The sequence below is a fragment of the Humulus lupulus genome, chromosome 6 (assembly GCF_963169125.1).
Source record: "Humulus lupulus chromosome 6, drHumLupu1.1, whole genome shotgun sequence".
In the NCBI taxonomy this organism is placed as follows: Eukaryota; Viridiplantae; Streptophyta; class Magnoliopsida; order Rosales; family Cannabaceae; genus Humulus; species Humulus lupulus.
This window is the reverse complement of record NC_084798.1, coordinates 30,716,532-30,741,355: the sequence shown is the minus strand read 5'-3', so window position 1 is coordinate 30,741,355 and position 24,824 is coordinate 30,716,532. Positions and strand designations below refer to the sequence as shown.

General features: G+C 42.9%; 1 protein-coding gene across 1 annotated transcript in view; it reads right to left on the bottom strand.

Annotated features, from left to right (window-relative positions):
* LOC133784920 (uncharacterized) overlaps positions 1-23,414 on the bottom strand; it is a gene marked incomplete at its 3' end in the record, with an annotated part of 49,608 nt that extends 26,194 nt beyond the window's left edge. Inside the window, exon 1 of the mRNA XM_062224187.1 lies at positions 23,202-23,414. Within this exon, the coding sequence (XP_062080171.1) occupies positions 23,202-23,414 (213 nt within the window). The remainder of the gene's footprint in view (positions 1-23,201) is intronic.
* Positions 23,415-24,824: the final 1,410 nt, after the last annotated feature.

Sequence of the window (24,824 nt, the reverse complement as noted above, 5' to 3'; positions counted from 1 at the left end):
GATTCTCTCCGCCTCGAAAAACGCGTCAGGGGCCACCTCGGCTTGCTTCTCCACCGCCGGCCCAAAGTAAGGAATTGGCGAGCTGGTCACCACCGCCTTTCCTTTATCCTGCTGGGAGGACGAACTTCCCACATTCTTCTGTGGCAGATTTCTCTTTGGAGCCATCTGGTCGCCTATCGAACAAAAGAAAACACTTTAGAAAAGGCGACCCAAGTAGGAGAGTGAAGCAAGTATTCTGTACACGAGCTGGGGTAAGCCCAGCCCGTGGAGAGTGGTGCCACGCGTTCCAAGGAACACGCGCCTATGCCCTCAACAGATCCCAGATTACTCGGAATTCGTGTGTCAGAGGACTCAGAGTAAAAAATTGCCTTGGGGGGGAAGTTTCAACAGGCAAGGCATGGCAAAACCGCTTTTGAGGCGTATTCCCTAAGCTACCCGGTTTTTGCACCCAAAATTCCTAAGGATCCTACCCAGAAATTGTTCCTAAGAAAGAACCATGGAAGCCATATTCTAAGACGATGTCCCATGGCAAGTGGGCCCTAATCTAAGAAGGGCTGTCACCCTCCATATCCGCGCGACCCAGAAAACCTCTGCATGTGGCTACAGTAAAATTTTTTACCTAAGCTACAGTGGCATGCTCTAAAAAATAAACAGGGGCAGAAGACTTACAGTATATGGTTAGATGGTGAGCGAGGTTGCTGCGCTGGTAGGAGCTTCGTTGGCACAGTGGTCTCTAAAGTTTTGAAGGAACTCGGACGCTTAAGCTTCGTGAACGAAGAAGATGAGAGCAATGGAAATAAGGGTTTTGTTCTTCGGAAGGTCAGAGAAAATAAGGAAATTTGAGAGGTTTTGAATGGTAAGGTGGCCCGTGCGTGGGATGACCACCCCTTTTTATACACGGGAAGGATCACGTGTAAAAGGCCCTTGGGAGACCCTCCACTCGAAATGTGAAACGACGGCTGGACAGTAGGCTAAGCCATTTAATGCGGTTCTCGTAGAGTGTACCGTCGCCACCCACGGCGTTCCACGTATCAAATGCCTGCGAAAAGCATGGAATGCGAAGGGTTGTGGGAGAAGTCTAAAAGCCCCTACTGTGGTCTCCCATATCTGACGTCATGGACCACGAGCAGGAGCTTGGGGGGCAGATGTACGCCCTGGTTTTCCCACGGGCTGTTTAGCAGGACGAGCCTCGGACTAAACATGATTTAGTCCGAGGCTCCCACAGGCCAGAGGCTCTATTTCCAGGATGGGCCCTTTCTAGCTCGAGGGGGTCCTGTTTCCAGCTCGCTCTGGTTGCACCAGGAGCTGGGAACAGCATCCGGCGACCACTGACGGATAAGCTCGGGTTATGAATTGCTCCAGTAACGAGCTTCTCAGGAAGCTCTGACCCTATGGGAAGTCAACACGCAAGATAAACGTGCATAATCCTGCCATCACGTGTCCGATATCCCCCTGACTTCTGGAACGTGCGTATTCAGACACCCACGGATGAGTTGGGCCATGCGGCCCATTATCTCCTTCCATACTGATTATACCACACTTGTGTGTCAGGTTTAGGAATTAATCATGAATATCACAGACTTGATATGACAAATGGTAAGGTCACGAGATGACCTCCCTACCAACTTCCAGGTGCCTTCTCCTATAAATATGGAGACCCTGGGAGTTGATAGGGGTTGGAAAAATAGTCTTGTAAGAACTATATACTTTGTAAACCAATTACCCAGAAAAGATCAATAATATTGACTAGTGGAGTAGAAGGATTTTAACCTTCGAACCACTTAAAAACGTGTCTGGAGTCACCTAGTTCTTTCCACAAAGATTTCATATCTGTGACGGTTCTACTTTTAAGTACTAATCTCTTTCTCTTCTTCTCTTAATTATCTGTTGCCGAAGAACCGCGTCAACAGCTTCCATAGTGGAATGGGATATACAGGTTTGTTTCTTGGAACCCCAAGAAATTGCACCTCCACCAAGTATAAATACCCAACCAGTTGTGGACAAGTTGTCCCCAAGATTGGATATCCAACTTGCATCTGTATATCCTTCTAAAATCGAAGGAAATTTGGAGTAGTGAAGGCTTAATCCTTTGGTTTTCTTGAGATAACCTAGGACTCTTCCAATTGTCTTCCAGTGATCTACACTTGGATTACTTATAAACCTACTAAGTTTACTTATCGCAAATGCTATATCAGGTCTAGTACATTGGGCAGCGTACATTAGACTCCCTATAGCACTAGCGTACTCCAATTGAGCCACCGCTCTTCCTTCACTCTTCTCTAGTTTTACACTATGATCGAATGGAGTATTGGCATCTTTAACCTTGAGATGGTTAAATTTGTTCAATACTTTCTCAACATAGTGGGCTTGTCCTAACGCAAAACCCCCACTATGTTTCTTTACTTTGATACCAAGTATGGTGTCAACTTCTCCAAGATCTTTCATCTTGAAGGTTGATGATAGAAACCTCTTCGTTTCTTCTATCCCTTTCATACTATTACTTAGAATAAGCATGTCATCCACATATAAGAAAACAATGATCACATATCCCTTACAAGTTTTGGAATACAAACACTTGTCTCCATTGTTATGTCTAAACCCATTAGACATGATGGCTTGATCAAATTTCTCATGCCATTGCTTAGGAGCTTGTTTCAATCCATATAAGGATTTTACAAGTCGACATACTTTATGTTCATATTTTGGTAGGACAAAACCTTCATGTTGTTCCATATAGACCTCCTCATTGAGGTCACCATTAAGGAATGCCGTTTTGACATCCATTTGATGAACATACAGGTTGTGTATAAAATCTAAAGCGAACAAAATTCTTATAGATGTTGTTCTTGCAACAGGCGCATAGGTATCGAAATAATCGATACCCTCTTTTTACCTAAACCCTTTAGCTACTAATCTAGCTTTAAAGGTTTGGATAGTACTGTCAATGTGGTATTTTCTCCTAAATACCCACTTACACCCAATTGGCTTAGCCCTCGGTGGGAGGTCTGCCAATTCCCAAGTGTTATTGGAGAGAATGGAATCCATCTCATCATTGATGGCTTCTTTCCAAAATGCACTATCTCTCGATTGCATAGCTTCTCTATAAGTTTTAGGATCATCCTCAACGAGAAGTACAATAGGAATTTTCCTAATAACTTACTCTCTATTTCCTTCTACCATGTAGAACGAAATTCGTTGAGAATCTATCTCATCCAGTACTAGAATTTTTTGATTTTTAAGCCTTTGACTTCTTCTAGGTTCAAAGGGTTGCTTTACATCCTTTTGAGAATTCTCCTCTTGAGAATCAACTTTGGATGTAGAAGCTTGAGAATTGTGCTCATATAAAAAATTCTCCTTTAGAGATGTTGAGGCTTGAGAATTGTTGTCACATAACATATTCTCAAAAAATTCAACTTCTCTAGATTCAATCACAATATTAGACTCTAAGTCTAGTAGCCTATAAGCTTTACTATTGTTGGCATAACCAACAAAAGCACACTTTATGGCTCTTGAACCTAACTTTGTTCTATTAGGTTTGCTTTTCTTGCAATATGCAAGACACCCCCACACTTTGAAGTACCCTGTGTTGGATTTTCTTCCTTTCCATAACTCATATGGAGATATCTCATTTTTATTCATTGGTATTCAATTAAGAATGTGACAAGCGGTTAAAAGTTCTTCTCCCCATAAGTTGAAGTTCAACTTAGAAAATACCAACATAGAATTTATCATCTCTAGATAAGTCCTATTTTTCCTTTTGGCAACACCATTGTGTTGTGGTGTATAAGGTGCAGTGCACTCATCAATTATACAATTTTCTTCACAAAATGTATTGAATTCATTAGAGAAGTACTCTCCTCCTCTATCACTTCTTAGCACCTTAATCTTTTTATTTAGTTTATTTTGAACTTATAATTTATACAATTTAAAGCATCAAAAGTTTCATCTTTATGCTTTAAAAGAAACACATAGTTATATCTATTAAAATCATCTACAAAAGTAAGAAAATACCTTTTAACACCTCTAGTTAAAACACCATTTAATTCACAAAGATCACTATGAATTAAATCTAGTAAATTAGATGATCTTTCTACACTAGGAAATGGTTTCTTAATCATTTTCGCCTTAACACATGTTTCACATTTACCATAGTTTTTAATATTGCATGCAATCATACCACATTTAACTACTATTTTCATGGTTGAAAATCTATATGCGATAGTCTAAGATGCCACAAAAATAAAGAATCATACTTAACAATATAGGCGAAATTGGCATTTTTATTGATAACGTTGAAAGTTACATCATTGGTGTACAATTTAACCATACCCTCATAAGAGTACCCTTTTCCCAAAAATACATTTGATTTGGTAAGTATAAGTTTACCGGACTCAAAAACAGCTTTAATGCCGGGCTTGCCTAGAAAATCACCACTTACCAAGTTTCTACTCATTTCAGGAACAAAAAGTACATTCACTAATGTAACTTTCTTTTCGGAGGTGAAAAAGACTTAAATGGTACCTTTGCTAAGTACCTTGGATTTGCCCTCGTTGCCCATTTGAATCTCATGGTTGCCCTTTGACTCTTCAAAGGTCTTGAACAATGATTTGTCATAGGTGACATGGACGGTGGCACATGTATCATACCACCATCCTTTCACCTTGCCTTGGACCGCATTCACCTCACTAAGGGCAACAACTATGTTTTCCTCTTGAGTTGCGTTCACCTTAGGTCCTTGTTGGTCTTTTATATGCCTACACTCTCTAGCATAGTTGTAACGACCCAAATTTTCTAATAGGGATTAGGGCCTTGATTAGCGTGCCTGGAAGGCAATAAATGATTTAATATGTTAATACGTGAATTTATGTGAGTATGTGATAGAGATGCATGTTTAGTTGAGTTAAATGTGCATGTGGGCCCCGTTTGGATATTAGGGGTATGTTTGTGATTTTAGCTCGTTGAGGGCGTAAATGTGATAAATATGATATGCATGTGATATGCTTCTGCGTAGCACAATTCGAGACACTCCTGGGGAGCGGTTAGCCAGAAAGCCACAACGGGGTTGAGAATCTGACTCGGGGCGAGTCGAGGGGTATTTTGGGTATTAGATGTATTATGGGGTTATCGGGTTATGGAAATAAATATTCGAAGATATATTTGAGGTTAGAATGTCTAGGATGGAATATTGGGGAAATTTACCATTTTGCCCTCGGGGACGTTTCCGGTACCCCGAGCCTTGAGGTAACCTTAAAGTTTAAGTTAAATAAAACAAAGTCTAGGAAGCTTTTGGAGACTTAGAAACCGACACCCACTTCTCCTTCCCAGCTGAAGATAGTTTCTAATCTCTCTCACTTTTACTCTCTAAGATAAACTTAAGGAAAAAAGCAAGAGAAAGGAATCAGTCAAGAACTAGAATTGGGCAGAGCTTGGGAGATTTTAACCAGAAAACCAGGGCTTGGAGCTTGAGGAATTGAAGTTGGAAGTTAGGGGAAACAACTCTAAATCAAAACTCAGCAAGGGTAAGCTTTAACTTTGAGAATTATGGTTGATTTCTACTATCTTTTTAGGTAATGCATGTGAGTAGGATTTGATCTATTCTAGGGTGTTTAGCTGAGCTTTTGGAGCAGGTTTTTGATAGGTTTTGATGTTAAGACTGGGCTAGAACCTTTGTGGTGATAATCTGGAATTGCTAGTTTGGTTTTGGGTGAATTGGTTTGAAGAAAATGCAAGAGAAGGATGGAGATTTCTGGGTTTGGAGGTGAGGGTCGCGGCTCGTGTGCGTGCGCGGCCATGGGAGGCCATGATGTTGGATGCGCGCCACGACACTTGGCCAAGTGCGCCGCAACTCGTGTGTGCTTCAGGGAGGTGCTAGCCTCTGTTTTGAGGCTAGCCACGACGCTTGTGGGTAGGGCCGCGGCTCTTAGTGCCAGTTTGGGTTTTAAAGTGTGTTTAGGCTTGGGAACTCAAAGGTTAAGGCTCGGGATGGATTTTATCACCCGGATTGATAGAATTCAAGGTTTCGGAGATTAGAGATATGGCTCAAAGTTATTTAATGGATTAGAACTTGGAGGATAAATGTTGTTAATGTGTTGTGACTAGGGTTTCGGCGAGGCTCAAGTTAGAGGACTGTGCTCGGGATATCGGTGCTCGGAGAGCTCGGGACGCAGGTAAGGAAACCCCTGTTTCCATAGAGCTTGTATGCAGGGCTGAGCCCTAATATGTCTGAATTGCAGGGCATAGCCCTTTGGTTGAATTTGTTGGTATTCAATATTTTCTTATTATGCTATGAATGCTACTGTGTAAATGTTCGGCAAGAGCCGGGAACGGCGCAGGCCGAGGTCGGCAGGGGCCAGGAACGACAAAGGGCCGGGAACGGTGTTGGGCAGGTTGAGTGCAAGGCCGATTACGCCAAGGGGCCGAGAGCAGCGTCGTGCACGTGGGGTGCGAGCTGCCAGAGCGAGTCCCTAAAGGATACCTGGGATATCCTCAAGGTGTGGACCGCAAACCCAGGGCCTGGTAAAGCGCCTGGGACGGCTTGGTCGTATATGTGTTTAGCCTCGTGATGGCCTATTTATATGCTATGTGTTTGTTTTGCATATGTTATCTGTTTGTGGGTTTTCTTGCTGGGCTTCGGCTCACGGGTGCTCTGTGGTGCAGGTAAGGGCAAGGAGAAAGCCAACCAACCATGAGTATAGCAAGCATGAAGCGGCGTGTACATGTTTGGCTTGCCTGCCTGCCACAGCCAGTGGATTTTGGGAGATGATTGTAATTAAACCTAGATTTCGTCGTTTAGCCGACTTGGTTGTACTTATATGTTGTAAATATTTCTAAACAATGTTTTGGGATCCCAAGAGTTAAACTTTTATGATTTTCAATGAAAAAGAATTGTTTTTCTAAAGTTTCTACCTTGTTTATGATTTAATTACACTTTTGCTTTAAAAGCCTCGATTAGAGAGTGATTGCACGTTCTTAAACTCACTTAGTAACAACTCTAAGGTAGTAGGGCGTTACAATAGTGACCCTTTTTCCCACACACAAAGCAAGGACCTTTCTCGCCCTTAAACTTGTTTGGCTTGGTTTTTGGACCCAAAGGTTTCTCGTTACCCTTTTTACCTTTGTTTTTGGGATGTTTTGGTTGTGTCACCACATTTGCTTTGGAAGTCTCTCCATTAGACCCCTCCACAAGTTTATCTCTACGTATCGATTCCTCTTCGATTTGAATATGCTTTTGGATTTCCTCCAAAGAATAATCCTCATTCTTATGAAGGATTCTTTTCCTATAGCTCTTCCAAGTTGGTGGTAATTTAGCCACTATAGCACCAACTTGAAAGGCCTCGGGAAGCTCAATCTTTATAACTTTCAGTTTGTTAACAATTATTTGCAATTCATGAATTTGAGGAAGAATAGGTTTATCACCAAAAAATTTGAAATCAAAGTATTCAGATATCAAAAACTTTTTGGTACCTTCCTCTTCCGCCTTGAACTTTTTCTCAAGTGCATCCCATATCTCCTTGGCCGATTTGGTCTCGGTGTAGAGGTCATAGAGCCTATCGGATAGGGCGTTGAGGATATGACCCTTGCAAAGGAGATTGTCCTCCTCCCTCTTCCTTCTTTTCTCCACCTCCTCGGGAGTGTCCTTGTCGGATAGCGTTGGGAGATGTTCTAGAGTGGATTCTAGAATGTAGGCAATTTTTAGAGTGGTCAAAAGGAATCTCACCTTGTCTTTCCACCTAGTGAAATTGGACCTGTCGAACCTATCCAACCTCACTAGGTCTTGATTCATGATTTTGATGGTCTCACCTTCCATTGAAACAAACAAAGGAATAAGCTTTTGAATGTTAGGAAAAAAAAGATTGCCTCAATGAAAATATGTAAGAATATTACAACTCAATGTAATAATATTACAAATAAATATAGATTGATTAAATAAGGTTACAACTCTATAACTGAAAAATTACAAATAAACAAAGAAAAGGAAGAAGATGAAGAAGAAGAAGAGAATAGTGAGAATACAACTCTAAGCAAAAGATTACAAGTAAATAAGGTGTTTGGACCAAAAGAAAAGATTACAACTCTTAAACAAAATATACAAGTAAATAGAACAAGAGAATAAGAAGGAAAACAATAGAATAAAATGAAGAACAGAAACACAAGTAAACTCTCACTTACACAACTTAAGTGAAGAGGGTTGGGGATCACAACCTTGAACAAGGTTTAAAACCTTTGTCCAAAAGCTTATTTCCCCCTAACTCAAGCACTAAGGGATCTCTCTCAGATATTGGAAATGCTTTCTGGAATTATCAAGCCTCAAGGTGTTTCTAGCCAAGTGCTCTAATGGATTGAAATGTTGTGTCTTTCAAGTGAGCTATAGGCTCCTATTTATAGAGTTTAGAGACACCCTTTGAATTTCAAATTTCACCAACCCCCATGGCTGTTGCTAATATTTAATTGGATTAATATGGAATTAAAAATGAGATTTGGGAGTTATTTGGGTTTTTTGAGCCGTTCAACAAAGATTGAAAAAAACTGAAAAATTGGTCAGTTTTTGGCCTGTGGCCACAGCCAGAGACATTAGTGGTCACAGCCACTACTCTCTGTCCCACAGGCCATGGCCACCAACATTCAGTGGCCGCGGCCACTGACCATTTTCAGCACAATTTTGTGCTGTTTTTCCAAATGGTTCCAAACCCTCCCAAATGATTTTGTAACCCCCAAAACATATTATTGGGGTTAAAATCATATCTCTAACAGCCATTTCTCAAATCGCTTTATGAAATTCATCTCAATATTGTGTAACACCAAATTTACACAATAAAGGGTAATATTTGGAAGTTACAAATTTGTAACACCAAATATGTTACATTATTTGGATATATCTCATATATCTAAATATTGTAACTCTCTATTATATGTTACAATATGTGACACTCTTTGTCACATTTATTTAATCTAAAACATTATAATATAATATAATATAACATTACATTATATTATAAAATAATATAACAACCAATACTTCGCTGACTTCCTCAACTATGTGAAGTTGGTGTCGTTTCAGCTTCCCCCCAACTCATACCGGCTTCTGGTGAGGCTGAAATACCTCTTTTTAAAACACCAGTGGGAGGTCCCCACTTCAGCGGACCTCCTCTATTTTTTCTGCCTTAAGGCCAACTCGAAGCAGAAAGGCTGAGGTGATGGACTCTACTACCTCACCCGGTTCTCGAATTCAACCCCGACGATCGAGCTCCCCAGCCACCCTAACGACTTTAAAGACTAATTCTTTATGTCGAATGGGTTTCGAAACTACGAGCATCAATACTTCAACTGCCCTCGTAAGTCTTTTTTCTTTCTTTAGCTCACGAAAACATTCTTTCTTACTTAATAGCTATACTCCTTGTACTCATACTGATTGAGTTTGCTATATATATTTTGTGTAGCCATATTTGCGAGGACGGAGAAGTCTGCGACCCTCGAGGGTCAGTATGAGACTTTATCTGGGCTTCCAACCCGTGAGAAGGATTACCGCCAGCTCGTGAACAACGTCATGATGCTGGCGTATCACTTGATTGGCGAAGGATAAACGTTGGCCTTAAGAAGGACTCGGGCTACCTTTCCGGTAGTCCACGAGCTCCCACCTCCCCAAGAAGAAAACCTCGAGGCTGCTAATGGGGAGGAACCAGAAGAAGATGAGGTCCCTCTTGTGAGGAAGAGGCGGGCTCCCGAGGTTGCCCAGGGCCCTGACCTGGAATGAGCTGCATCGGGGGCAGCCGCCGGCCCTTCCGGTCAAGGTAACCCATATCCCTTTAAGGAACTAGTGAGGGATGTCGCCGATTTTAGGTTAGTTAGATTTAACCCCCAACCAGCTCGTTCACTGCCACCCTAGTAATCCAGATCGCAACCTAACCATGCTCAAGTGTGTGGGTCATCTAGTGTTACGTTATGATATGGGTTATCCTAAGGGTGCCATTGTATTAGACAACACTTCAACCTTTAGGTTAGCTATTTTTGAGGAATATGGGACCAACCGTAGGTCGTGGCCTTCTTTGCTCCAAGGCATCTTTGCCCCTGGATTTAAGCAATACGTAGACGAGTCTAGCCCCGAGGTAGGAAATTGTAGACTTAGACTCCCCCTCTCCTCCAGTAGTCCCAAGGCCGGAGGTTGTGACAATAGACTCATCCCTTAGCCCGGAGGGTAGGACTTTCATTTATTTCTTTTATGTAAAATGATGACTTCACTTGTATATTAATTTCCTTCTCCTTATTTTCAAGTGAAGAAATGGCACAACCAGGAGTTCCCGACATCTGCACGATTTTCCAGGAGGGAAAAACCAGCTTGGGGCCTGTTGTAAAGAAACCTCGGTTTACAGCAAAGAAGGCGCCCCCTGTGACAGGGACTACCTACAAATCCCCGGCTAAGGGGAAATGCACGAGCTCGACAACTTTGACTGCTTTTGCAACGGAGAAAAGGGGGCCTCCTCCGCCTCCTCCTCGATTTTCGCCTGCTCATGCTCGAGATCAGACAGTACAAGCTGATCCCACAGCTTCGATTGTCCCCACCACCACCGTGCGCATCCCAGTCAATCCTCAAGATTTGGAGAAGATTCCCGATACTTTTTGGGGGACTCTCTATGAGATGGCGAACCACGTGGGGGACCATATATACAAATCCAACCCGAGGGACCTAAGGACAATAGAAGAGAGGAGCCCGGAGAACGTCCTGTAGTCTGCCTTGGGGATGACCCTCACAGTAGGATAGCTTTTGTAATGCCCCAAATTTCCTAATAAGGTTGAGGACCTTGGTTAGGAGGCCGAGAGGGCCATAATTGATTTATTATGATATTAAATGATTATATGCATGTTTATGTGAATTATATTATTATATAATGATAAATGCATGCATATGGGTTTATTTTAATTATAAGGGAATTTTGGTAATTTGGCCCGTTGAGGGCGTAATTGTGTATTTTTGTGCATGTGGGTGAGTTATGAATGGTACCACATTATATGTGGATTTGTTTGAGCCTTTCAGCATGAGACGATCTTGAAATGCAAGTGTTTGGTCTGGTCATAATGGGATTAAGTTCGGGGCTCGGGGTGAGTCTCGGGGAGATTTTAATGATTAGAACATTACCGAGAATTAAAAGGTAATGGGATATGATTTATTGGTATTTGAGAGTATTGAGAATAGCGGGAATTGGAGGGCGTTAATTATAATTAACGAAATAGGTGCGAAATGACGATTTTGCCCTTGGTGGCTGTTAAGGTTTTATTTTAGACATGAGGGCATTTGGGTCTTTTCACCCTTAAAGATTTATATCAGCCATTAAGGTTGTAGAAGCTTTCCAAAACAGAGTCTCCTTCCTCCTTCTCTCCCGATGGTTTTCTCCTCCATTTTTCTTTGAATTTTCAAGCTCTTTTTGAGGAATCAAGCCAGGGAAACCAAGCTGGGGTTATGCTCCACCATTGAAGAGTGTGTGTTGCTAAGATTGAGGTGAGTTTTTAGCCATTAGAACTCTTGCTTTTGCTCTATTTTCTTAGTTAAGTTTCAGCTGGTTTTTGAGTTGGAAAGTTGGGAATTGATTGGAGTTTTGGCTAGGGTTCTTGGGGTTGTGGTGCCTAGGACATGTGGAGGTGGAATTTGGGTTCATTTGGGACTTAATTTGATGTTCAGAAGCTTTTGGTTTGGGTTGGAAATGGTGGAATCGAAGGAAGAATTTTCTGTGCAAATTATGGCTGGAGGTAGTGCTACAGCGCCCAGTAGGGGGCGCTACAATGCTACCTGCAGGGGATGTTAGGGCGGTTTGGCTCTGTGAAGAGCGCTGGGGCGCTAGGAGGGTAGCGCTACCCTGTTTCTTCAAAACCCCATTTTGAGTGTTTTTAAGGGTTGTTGGCTCGGGGTTTCAATCCTTAAGGCCCGGGATCGAATCTACTCATCGTGTGGGTACATTTCGGGGTCCCGAGAGTGGGGTTTAGATCAAGACCCTATCTTTGTTGATTTTCATTAATCAGAGATTGTATTTGGTTATGACTAGGTGACCACTAGAGGATTAAAGGATCGATCGTTCTCAAGGGGCGTTCTTGTTCTAATTCTCGCTCGAACCAGAGGTAAGAAAACTACACCCTGTGTTTATGTGACATGCATGGTTATTCTTGATGCATGTTGGATGTTTAAATGTAATGCACGAGAAACATGTGATTAGGACATGCTATGTGTATTTAATATGACATTGTTCAGAGCTTGAGCCTCTGTGTTTATGCATGATCCTAATTGTGCTAGTAATTATTGAGTAAGCATGTTGAATGCCCTGTATTCAGATATTTGACATATGATATATGTTTGGTAGCATTACTTACTTGTGTATGGCACTAACTAGTCAGGGTCGGCACTGGTCGAGTATCACTGACCTAAGAGCTGAGAACGACATAAGCGTCATGAACGCAAGGCTGATAAAAGATTAGATCTAATCGATATCAGCATTGAATGACTCTAGGAGCATTAATGCTGACCGACCCGAAGGTCGATGAAAATTCTAAGCGCTTGACTAGTCTAGGACTAGTTACTCAGAGCCAAGGTCAAAGGCCTAGGAGACGACTTGTCACATGGCTAGGGAGCAGTATCCCATGATTATGACTCTATGGTCATGAGGATGGTTATGTTGGTGACTAGTCATCATGCACCTATCCTGTTTAAGCTAGTGAAATGATCACTTATCTATAAAGCCTCGATGACCCTATCATCACATGGCTATTGGGAACGGAACCCACCTTAGTGACTATTACAACTGTCACTATTCTATTTAGGGTTATCAGCCCGGTATGGTTACCGGAACCACCAGTGTTAAATCACTTATCTGATTGTGATTGACTTGATAGTCATCCACTCAGGAGGGTAGGATTCCTTATCCTGGATACCCATCGTTACATGAATTTGTTTGCCTGCTTGAATATGGCTATATTTGTTAGGCGTGTGCCTTATGATTTGATGACATGTTATTACTGTTCATGAGCATATTAAGTTTTTTTGCTGGGCTTCAGCTCACGGATGCTATATGGTGCAAGTAAACGCAAAAGAAAGTTGGACCATCCTTGAGTTGGAGAGCTTAGGTGACGATGTGTACATATGCGGCTGCTCGACCACCACGGCCGAGGGTTGAAAGAGGAACTAGGGTTAAACCCTGTTTTTCCGCTTAGATCGGCCTATTGTAAATATTTTCTTGTAATAGACCTTTAAATTATATATTTGGGATTCCAATGTATACAGTAAACTTTCTAATGAAACGTTATATCCTAATCAAAAATTTTAATCCCAAAACCGCTAATCATACTTAGTTATACGATTTTGGCCAAATGACTCGATTAGCGAGCTTAGCACTGTTTATAAGGCACACCGTAACGGTCCCTGGAGTTTGGGGCGTTACCGCTTTCCTCAGTTGAACATATATATAATTTTTCTTTTTATTTTACCCCAGTATGCGTCTAAATTGTTTCCTTATTTTTTGCAGTCGGTCTTGGCTCAGCACCGTAGTATAGCCCAGGTTAGGGCTAGGAACGAGGAGCTTCATGCTGAGCTTCAGGTTGCCCAGACCACCCTGACTGCTACTCAAAAAGGCGAGCTCGATGCCAAGGCTGCCCTTGCATCGTCTCAAGAAAGCGAGCAGGCAACAAAGGTTTCCTTGGCCACTCTTCAAGTCGAGGTTGTTGAGGCCAAAGCCAAGCAGCTGGAGGCCGAGGTTGCTATTAAAGAGGAGAAAGCAGCCTCGCTGTCCTCCATGGAGAGCATGCTGTATCACTGCTAGGCCTTCAACCAGAATGGTAACTTCTCCTTCCTGGCTCTTGAAGTGTGGGATCCATACCTCAAGAAGTTCAAAGCTCAGATCCTACAAGAGCAGTCTGAGACCGGGGATGCTTCCACCGCGGGCGAGTAGGAGATTGAAGAGGTTACATCCTCAGAGCGCCCTGGAGGAGCTTGATGACACTTTCCCCCTTTTTTTTTCTTTTTGTAATATTTTGCCATTTAGCCTAGTTTGAGGTTATTTTTCCTCGAGACAATTTGCTTTTAATTCATATATCTAATTTTTTTTATCCATTTGTCTTTTCTTTGATTGTCTCTCATGTTTATGTTTTTCTAGACTTGCATACTCAAAATCTTAGGAATCAATTTTTAGATCGGAATAGATATTTTGAATTTGGTTATATCCAAAATTAATGTGTTAATTTATATCATACTTGTTAAGTATCAGGCCTTGGACCCAGTTATATCCGAGATCTTAAATATTTCAAACTTAGTCCTCGTTAGGTTTATTGCTATCTCGATCTTCTAAGGAAGCCATCGAATTTTCAATTTCGCTAACTTCTAAGTTTTGGACCTGGTTGTATCCAGGGTTTTAAATGATTTAAAACATAGTTCATGCTAGGTTTATTGACACCTCGTGTTTTCTAAACAAAAACACCATTTAATCAATTTACTAACTTCTAAGTTTTGGACCTGGTTGTATCCAGGATAGTTTTGAATGATTTAAAACTTAGTTCGTGCTAGGTTTATTGACACCTCGTGTTTTCTAAAAAAAAACATTGGTTAATCAATTTTACTAACTTCTAAGTTTTGGACCTGGTTGTATCCAGGATAGTTTCGTACCTAGTTATATCCAGGGTTTTAAGTGCTTTAAATGTTCTGATCTATCTCAGGTTATATGCCCCCTAAGTAACCAGAATGTGAACTTTCTCGGTTACCTGGACAAATGTTATCACACGAACTAATATATAAATAAGCTATATGAAAGACAAGAAATACATGACGATCTCTTCATTTCTCAATCAAATGGCTTTTATAACGAAGCCTTACATAGATGGATGGTATCATCATTGATAATACTTCTTCAGGTGCATGGCATTCCAGGTCCATGGGACTGTTTCTCCATTAAGTCGAGCTAATTTGAAAGTTCCTTCAAGCATGAATTCCACTATTTGATAGGGCCTTTCCTAGTTCAGACCTAAAGCACCGTCTTTAGGGTCCTTGTTTGACAAAAAGACTCTTCGAAGGACTAGGTCGCCCAAACCAAAACTACGCCTCTTGACCTTGGAATTAAAATAATGAGTGATTTTTTGTTGGTAATGTGCGAGCTGTAGTTGTGAATCCTATCATTTCTCATCAATTAGGTCGAGAGACGCATTGAGCAACTCATCATTCTGCTTCTGGCTGAATGTCTAGAGCTTGTGCATGGTTACTTTTATTTCGACGGGAAGGACGACCTCACTTCTGAAAGTTAGGGAGAAAGGGGTGTGTCTAGGGGAGGTCCAATGGGGGTCCCGTACGCCCATAGTACCTGCGGAAGCTGCTCAGGCCAGACTCCCTTGGCCTCGTCTAACCTTTTCTTAAGACTTGCCTTGAAGGTCTTATTCACGACCTTGACCTGCCCATTGGCCTATGGGTACGCAACCGAGGAGAAACTTTTAACTATGTCATGCTTTTCATAGAACTCAGCGAAGAGATCACTGTCGAACCGAGTTTCGTTATCTGACACAATCTTCTTAGGAAGCCCAAACTAACACACAACACTCTTAATCACAAAGTGGAGGACTCTTTTTGAGGTGATGGTTGCCAAAGGCTCGACCTCTACCCACTTCGTGAAATAATCAATGGCCACCATCGCATAACGAACTCCCCCCTTTCCTGTAGGTAAAGCTCCTATTAAATCAATTACCCATAATGCAAATGGCCACGGGGATGAGATCATTGTTAGCTCGACCAGTGAAGCTCGTGCGACTGTGGCGAATCATTGGCATTTCTCGCACTTTCGAACATGGGAGATAGAATCTTTTGTAAAAGTGGGCCAAAAATAACCCTGCCTTAATATTTTTAAGGCTAGGTTTTGCCCCCCAGCATGATCCCCACAGAAGCCTTCATGCACCTCTTGCAGAATAGTTTTAGCCTCCTCTGGCAGAACACACCATAGCAGAGGCAAGGAATGGCCTCGTCGGTAGAATGTTCCATCCACTACTACATATCTTGGAGCTTGATAGAGTATCCTTCTCGCATCTTTTCTTTCTTCAAGCAGATTCCCAGTTGTAAGATATTCTATCATGGGGGTCATCCATGTCGGCCTAGTGTCAATCATCTCGACCTCCATCGTGCTTCCTGCCATGCTTGGACTTTCCAAGAATTCCACTGGTACTACGTTCAAAGTCTCAGCTTCCTTGGAGGTGGTGAGCCTCGCCAAAGTGTCTGCGTTAGCGTTCAGCTCGCAAGGGATCTGTTCGACGGTGCCATACTTAAATTCTGATAGCTCTTTCTTTACCTTGGCTAGGTAAGCTGCCATCTTGGTACCCCGCGTTTGATATTCCCCTAACACCTGATTGACCGTGAGTTGGGAATCGCTATAACACTGGACGGCCCTGGCCTTCAATTCCTTTGCCACTCTAAGCCCGGCTAACAAAGCCTCATACTTGAGTTCGTTGTTTGATGCCTCGAACTCGAATCGTAGCGTAGTATGGAATCGATGCCCTTCCGGAGAGATCAATATGATCCCAGCTCCACACCTGTTCTCATTAGAGGAGCCATCTACGAATATTCTCCACAACATCTGTACTGGTTCTTTCAAAAGCTCCTTTTGAAATCTGGTGCACTCATCCATGAAATCAGCAAGGGCCTGGCTTTTGATCAAGGTCCATGGTACGTACAGTATTTCAAACTGGCTGAGTTTGACTGCCCATTTTAAGAGACGTCCCGACGCTTCAGGTTTTTGTAATACCTGCCTTAAAGGTTGGTCGGTCATGACATGGATTGAATGGGACTGGAAGTATGACCTAAGCTTCCTGGAGGCTAATATCAGGCAGAACGCCATCTTTTCCATTAGGGGATACCATGATTCAGCTCCGAGAAGTCTTTTGCGTATATAATATACTGGTTTTTGAACACGATCTTATTCCCGGACCAATACGGCACTAGCTACATTTTATGTCACAACCAAATAAAGCAATAGGGTCTCCCCTATCACTGGCTTAGACAATACTGGGGGTTTAGCCAAATGTGTTTTCAGGTCGAGAAGTTCCTGTTCGCACTCCTCACTCCATTCAAATTTCTTATTTCCTCGGAGCAAGTTATAGAATGGCAAGCATTTGTCAGTGGATTTTGAAATGAATTGATTAAGGGCTGCCACTCTTCCAGTTAGGCTCTGGACTTCTTTACGCGAGCTGGGCGAAGGCATTTTCAATAATGACCTGATTTTATCTGGATTTGCCTCTATCCCCCTTGTATTGACTATGAATCCCAGAAGCTTTCCCGATGCCACTCCGAAAGTACACTTCTGGGGATTCAATCTCATGTTATATTTCCTCAGGATCTTAAAACATTCATTTAGGTCGGATGCATGGTTGTCGGCAGTCTTGGATTTGACTAGCATATCGTCGACATACACTTCCATTCTTTTTCCGATCTGGCCAACGAACATTTTGTTAACTAACCATTGGTAGGTAGCCCCTGAGTTTTTTAATCCGAAGGGCATAACTTTATAATAGTATACGTTTGTTGGAGTCATAAAGCTAGTATGCTTCTGGTCTACAGGATTCATCGCGATATGGTTATATCCAGAATACGCATCCATGAAGGACATGAGCTCGTGCCCCGCAGTGGCATCTACCAACTGGTCAATTCTTAGCAATGGAAAGCAATCCTACAGAAAAGCTTTGTTCAAGTCAGAGAAATCGATGCAGGTCCGCCACTTTCTATTTTGCTTCGGGACCAGGATAGGATTCGCGACCCAGGTCGGATATTTTGCTTCACGAATGAACCTGCACTTTAACAACTGAGCCACTTCTTCTTCCAAGGCCTTAGCTCGGGTTGTTCCTAAACGTCTATGTTTTTGGGATTTTGTAGGTACGCTTTTATCCAAGTTTAGGGTGTGCATGATCAAACTCGCGCTTATTCCCACCATGTCTTCATGGGACCAGGTGAAAACATCTAGATTCCCTTGTAAAAAATTTATTAGCTTCGTTTTCCTTTCACCGTCAAGATTTTTCCCAATCTTAACGACTCTCAAAGCGTCTTTGGGATCGATATTTGCCTCCTTAAGCTCTTCGATAGCTTGGCGCTCTGATCTATCCTCGCCCATTCACAGATCAATATCATCACTTGGGGTGACGCCTCTATCCTTGGATTCCTAAGGTTCTTCCGTTCCAGAAGCAACTTCTACTTCCCAGGACTCCTCGCGTCCATCATGTATGGCCATTGTTTGCTGCCCAGGTTGGGATTTTCCCTTCATGGAAATGCTATAGCATTCCCTGGCAACGAGTTGATCACCTTTGATAGTTCATATTCCTGCAGAGAAGGGAAATTTGATTGCTACGTGGCGGATAGAGGTTATGGCTTCAAATACCATCAACGCAGGTCGGCCCAAGATTGCATTATAGGCCGCTGGACAATCGATAACCACAAACTCAAGGAGTTTGGATACAGTTCGTGGACCTTCCCCTAATGTCACCACAAGTTCAATCATTCCGATAGCTGCTAATCCCTCACCGGAAAATCCATATAAAATCATGGAAGTTGCCTTCAGGTCGGTTACACATAACCCCATTTTTTCTAAGGTGGACCTATAGAGTAAATTCACAGAACTTCCGTGTTCTACTAGTATCCTTCTCACTCTTTTGTTGGCGAGTTGAACCATCATGACTAAAGGGTCGTTGTGCGGGAACTGGACATGGCTAGCGTCTTCCTCTGTAAAAATGATCTGTTATTTTTCTAACCGCTAGTGCTTTGATAGTCGTTGCTCCGGGATGAACTCCACTCCATTGTGGGATTTCAGCTCGTTGATATACCTCTTCTGGGCACCTTTGCTCGTGCCTGTCAGGTGAGGACCTCCATAAATGGTTGCTATATCTCCTCCCGTTATCGGAGGGGGGTTGTCTTGATTCACCTGATCTCCATTTTGATTCATTGAAGCCTTCGGAGTTGATGGAATGCTTTGTCATGCGGGCTGTCTGGGAGTTCCTCGATTCCAGGCGTACTGAGCCAAAGGTCCTGCCCTGATGAAAGTCTCGATCTCGTCCTTTAATTGTCTGCAGTCATTAGTATTATGACCGATATCATTGTGGAAACGACAAAATTTCAAGGGATCTCTCTTTGCCCTCTGATTCTTTAACAACTCTGGCTTCTTCCACGGAAGACAGGCAGAATTCGCCAAGAAAATGCGCTCTCTAGTATCCATGAGGTCGGTATAAGTTGCATAGATCGGTTTAAAATTCTCCACAGATTTATTTTTCTTTAACTTTCTCTGGCCGACTTCACCATTTCCTATTCTTTTACTACTCCCTTGGTTATTCTGGGCAATGGTTTGAGCTGTAGCACCAACCACATTTGTTGCCGCTCCAACGGGTTGAACAGGGGCCTAGCTGGTCCTTGCAACAGAAGCTTGCGCCTCTTCGAGATTAATCCACCTTTGAGCTCAGTTTAGGATCTCATCCACAGTGTTAACTCCCTTTCTCTGTAGTTCCTTCCATAGGTCGCCTCCCACAAGGATCCTCATCCTCATTGCCATGAGTTTAGAACTCTCGTCAGCATCTCTAGCTCGTGCGGCAACGTTGGCAAAACTACTCAGGTATGCTTTCAAAGGTTCTCTGGGCTGTTGCTTTACATTTTCCAGGGAGTTGGCCTTAATTCGAGTTGCTTGAGAAGCCCTGAAAGCTCTCTTGAAATCAGCAGAGAAATTCTTCCACGAGTTGATAGAGTGTTTTTTGTACTGTTTGAACCATTGCCTAGCCGGCCCGATTAGAGTTGAGGGGAATATTAGGCACCTTAGCTCGGGTCCAATGTTGTGGGCCATCATCAGGGTGTTGAACATTCCCAAGTGGTCAGATAGATCTCCATCTCCATCAAATTTGGATAAATGGGGCATCCTGAAACCCGGTGGGTATGCGGTTGCCGCAATGTTTGGGGCTTATCCCCTGAATCATATTCACCCTTTTCCTTTTCTGATAAGAGTCTTTTCATCAACTCCTCCATCTGGGCTAACCTTTCGAGGGTTTGGACTTTGATTCCTTGGTTATTTTGGGGTTGTTCCACAGCTCCCATCCTACCATACGTGTTCGTCGGGTTGTTGTCCCTCCAAGTTCGAGCTTGGTTTGATGGGACATTCCCATTATCACTTACGTCGGAAGGACCTCCCTCTTGACGAGTGTGACCAACTCCATTTTGGGCTAAATTTCTCCTCTGTGAGTTTAGGCGATCTTGAAGATTGGTTTGGGGATCGACTTGAGGGCTCTAGCCGAACTCAGGTGATTTCTCAGATCTGTATCGGACCTGCCACTTCTACGGCTCTCAGTCCAATAACTCCCATTAGCGAAGCTTAATGCTCGCGGTTGAGGATGAGGATCTGGGATACTACCGCATGCCCGCGGGGCATAAGTAGGGGCAGTGGGAGGAGGATTTATCCTACTGTCCCCATAAGCAGGAACATTTCGTGCAGAATGAGGCAGTGTTGGATGTCTTATGGGCGATGGGGGATGCCTAACTGGCGAGGCAATTCTTGTCCAGTCAGGATGAACCATCGCGGTCGTTCTGCTCCACCATTTCTGACTCTCTACGTCTGGCTATCTGATCGTGATGCAGGAGGATCGATTGGAACATGCTGTCTTTGTGAGTTTGCCTTAGACCTTCTCCGAGGGTTGCCATGGGCTTTTCCAGGCACATCCGACGGTTGTACTGAACTTGGGGTCGAGGTCCTAACCGACCGGCTGACTTGCCGATGACCCCTGAGAGGGTCATTAGGCTGAACATCTTAGTGATCTTGTGCCATGGGCGTAGAACATGGTGTAATACCCCGGATTCCCTAATGTGGTTTAACGGCTGGATTAGTAGGCCGGGAGGGCCATAATTGCTTAATTATGCTGTTAAACGTGTTTATGTACGTTTATGAGAATTATATTATAATATAATGTTAATTGTATGCATGTCGGTGATATATGTTGAGACCACATTATGATGTGGGTTTGTTCGAGCTGTTCGACATGAGACGATCGTAGATTATTGATTAGCGGTTTAATCACAGTGGGTTTAAGTGCCGGGACTTGGTTTGAGTCTCGAGGTGATTTTGATGATTAGAGCGTTACCGGGAGATAAAGGGTAGCGGGATGTGAATTATTGGTGTTTGAGATTATTGTGAATAACGGGAATTGGAGAGCGTTAATTATGATTAACGAGTTAGGAGGAAAGTACCAAAAATGCCCTTGGGAGTCTTTAGAAACCATTAATTGACCTAGGGGTAAAATGGTCATTTCACCCCTAGGATAGATATAACCTTATTTAGCTGAAAAAGGTGATGGAAAAACAGAGCATCTTTGAGAGTTCTCCCGTACCTTCTTTTTCTCTCTGTTCTTTGTGGTTTTTGAGCCAACTTTGAGGATTCTACCTTGGGAAGCAAGCCTTGGGAGTTTGGGAGTGTGTTCCATCATTGAAGAGCTTCATAAGCCAAGCTTTGGGTAAGTTTCTAACCATAGTTTCTCTGGTTTGCTCTGTTTTAGTTTTGTTTTGCAGCTGAGTTTTCTAGGGTGAATTCATGGGTTTTGTTGGGAGTTTTGGCTAGGGTTCCCATGCTTGTGATGTTTGGGATGTGTTGGGATGGTTTTTGGGTTCATTTGGCATCAAGAATAGGCTTTGGAAGCTTGGGAATCGAGTTAGAATCGAAGGAGATGAAGAAAGTCGGTTCAGGGGTGTTCTGGGCTGGAGGTAGCGCTACAGCGCCCACCCTAGGGCGCTATAGCGCTCCTCAGGAGGGTTTCTGGCACTTGGGCGGTTCTGAGTATAGCGCTGTAGCGCTAGGGGTTGAGCGCTGTAGCGATACCCTGTTCCTTCCAAACCCCGTTTTGAGTGTTTTTAAGGGTTTTTGACTTGGGGTTTCAATCCTTAAGGCCCGGGATCGATTCTACTCACTGTGTGGGCATGTTTCGAGGTCCCGAGGGTGGTGCTTAGGTTAAGACCCTATTATTGTGGATTCTCATTAATGGAGGTTATAATTGGTTGTGATTAGGTAACCGCTAAGGAACTAAAAGACCGATCGTTCTCAGGGGTCGTCTTTATCATACTTCTCGCTCGAACTTGAGGTAAGAAAACAGTGTATGGACACAGTTGCACCCTGTACAGGTATATTACATGCATGGTTTGATATTGAGGCATGTTGTTTGTTATATGTGAACGTGGATTGCATATCAAATGCTAATGATTGCTAATCACCTGTTTAAGACACTGACTAGTCAGGGACCGACTCTAAAGTCGATGATTACGCATTGAGTGGCTCTATGACATTAATGCGAGACCGACCTAAGGTCGAAGAAACTTACAAGCGCTTGCCTGGTCTACGACCAGATGACTATAGCCAAGGTATATGACCCCGGTGACCGTTTGTCACGTGGCTAAGGGACGTTGTCCATAGTTTCGGCTCTAGAGTCGTGAGGAAGGTTATGTTGGTGACCAATCACCATGCACCTGTCCTGAACAAACTTATGAGTGAAACACTTATCGATTAAGCCCTGGTGACCCTATCGTCACATGGCTAGAGGGAGCGTTGCTCATTACTGTGACTTTTGGCTATTGTCACCTATTTGTTGGACTGATAGTCCTGGATGATTATTATGATCGTTGTTGATATTATACCGTATCTTATCGTGTTTTCTTGCTGGGCCTTGGCTCATGGGTCCTACGTGGTGCAGGTAAAGGAAAGGAAAAGCTTGGCTAGCCTTGGGTGGAGAGCTTGGGCGATGTGATGCACATACAGGGCCGCTTGACCGCCAAGGTCGAGGAGTTCTCAAAGGGACTAGGGGTTTACCCTATTTTTGCCGCTTAGGCCGGCGGAGTTTGTAAAATTGAAACTGTAGTGACTCTTTTGTAATATGAACTACTTGTAAACATTTTAAAAGGCTCATGAGCAGTTTATTTACTTAATGAAATGTACCCTTTCCTTTTACTGGTTTTCCACCTTAACCTGATAATAACACTTAGATCACGTTTTTAGCCAAAGGACTCGGGTAGCGAGTCAAATTTCCGGTTCACCGTTCTCCGTAACTGTTCTGGGGTAGCCAGGGCGTTACAATGGGGTCGAGGTCCTAACCGATTGACTTGGTTTGTATCGGTCATTTCGGTCGGACTTATGAGATCCACCTTGCCTCTTTCCGACATTAACATCAGTTGCAAGAGGGGGTAGCCGAGCCAAAACCTCATCGATTTCTTTGGCCAAATGGTTTCTTAACGGCATGTTTTCTTGTTCTACTACAGTCAAGTAATCCGGGTTCAGATTCAGCGGCAATGATGTTGAACTCCCAGTGTCGTTGTGGCCCATCAGTTGTTTTCCTGATTGTTGCTGGATTTTAGGGCTATGCTCATCGAAAACAGCAGTATGGTGAACCTCCTGCCCACCAGGCTGTTCCATTTCATTTTCGTGCCTCGATCAAGTGACCACCATGATGAACTTTGAATGGGATTTTGATGAAAGCACTAATTTGCAGCTCTCAATGAAAGCACCAAACTGTTGACGCGATTTTTCGCCAATAATGAATTATGAAAATAGTTGGGAAGAATTAGTGCTTAATGATAAACCACAATAAGAAAATGATACTCAAGAGCACCATAAAAGAACTCTCAAGAACACTCGTCTTTTTTACATGGTTCGGAGATTAAAATCCACCTAGTCCACGAGTATATAATATTATTGTTTTTCTCTCTCAATTTTGATAGAGTTTTTGCATTATAGAAAAACTTCTCCTATTCCCTGTCCAAGATCTTAGTATTTATATAAAATCCTTAGACAGGCTTTGGGCTCATCACGTGACTTAACTCCCAGTGTTATCTGCACCACACTAATTATAAATATTACAATTCATCTTAAGGCATGGTCTGATCATTAGGTAAAACTGATCTTGGATCCTCAGGGATCATCGGACATGCTCCGTCTGACCATGCACGTCTGTATAACGTATCCGGATTTTCAAGGATCCGCGAATATGCCATGTCTAACCATGCACATCTATATAACGTATCCGGGTTTCAAAGGATCCAAGGATATGTTAGGTCTCTGGCATAGCTTGAGCTGAATGCACCGTGAGCTCGTGTCACGGATGCTATGCCTTATAATCATTACAAGCTCGTGCTTATTGCTTTGCATTCCCTAGCTCGTGTTATTTGACCTGGGGGACCGTTCTGCCTTCGTGGAGAAAATACGTACTTATGGATAATCTATTATAGTTCTTTACTCGCCAGTTGTACACGAGCTAAATAAAAGACTCGTGCTGAATTTTAGAATGCACAATACTAATCCACTGTTCGGCCTTAGTCAGATCTGCAAATAAGAGGGTGTTGTTTCCTAAATCTTTCATAAAGAGGTTCCCATTTATTTCCAGCCTCTGGTGGCTGCTCAACTGTTGACACCATCATAGGTGGTGCCTCTGGTAAAATGTTCCCTGAGGAACCTGTGTTATCTCAGAAGGCTGATCTCTTCTTCCTGCCTCAATACCTTGGCTTGCAAATCAGCAACCACATGCTGCCAGTTCTCAGGAGCTGGCAGTGGGGTCTAACCCTGGTCATTATCCTGTTCCTGTTTGTCATTCTGGTCCTGATCTTCCTGGCCAGCTGATGAGTCTATCTGCCTTGGAAGCATACTTCCAAGCTTATACCTTGCTGCAATAATCAATTCGGCCAATTAGGTAGTAATAACTAAACCTCTTGCCGCCTCACGGTCTAAGACCAAGCAAAGAATCATTCACATTCAACAATTTATGCTAATAAGCATGTCGATTCATATTCATATGCAAATCTGGTACTAATAAGCACATCCTGATATTCA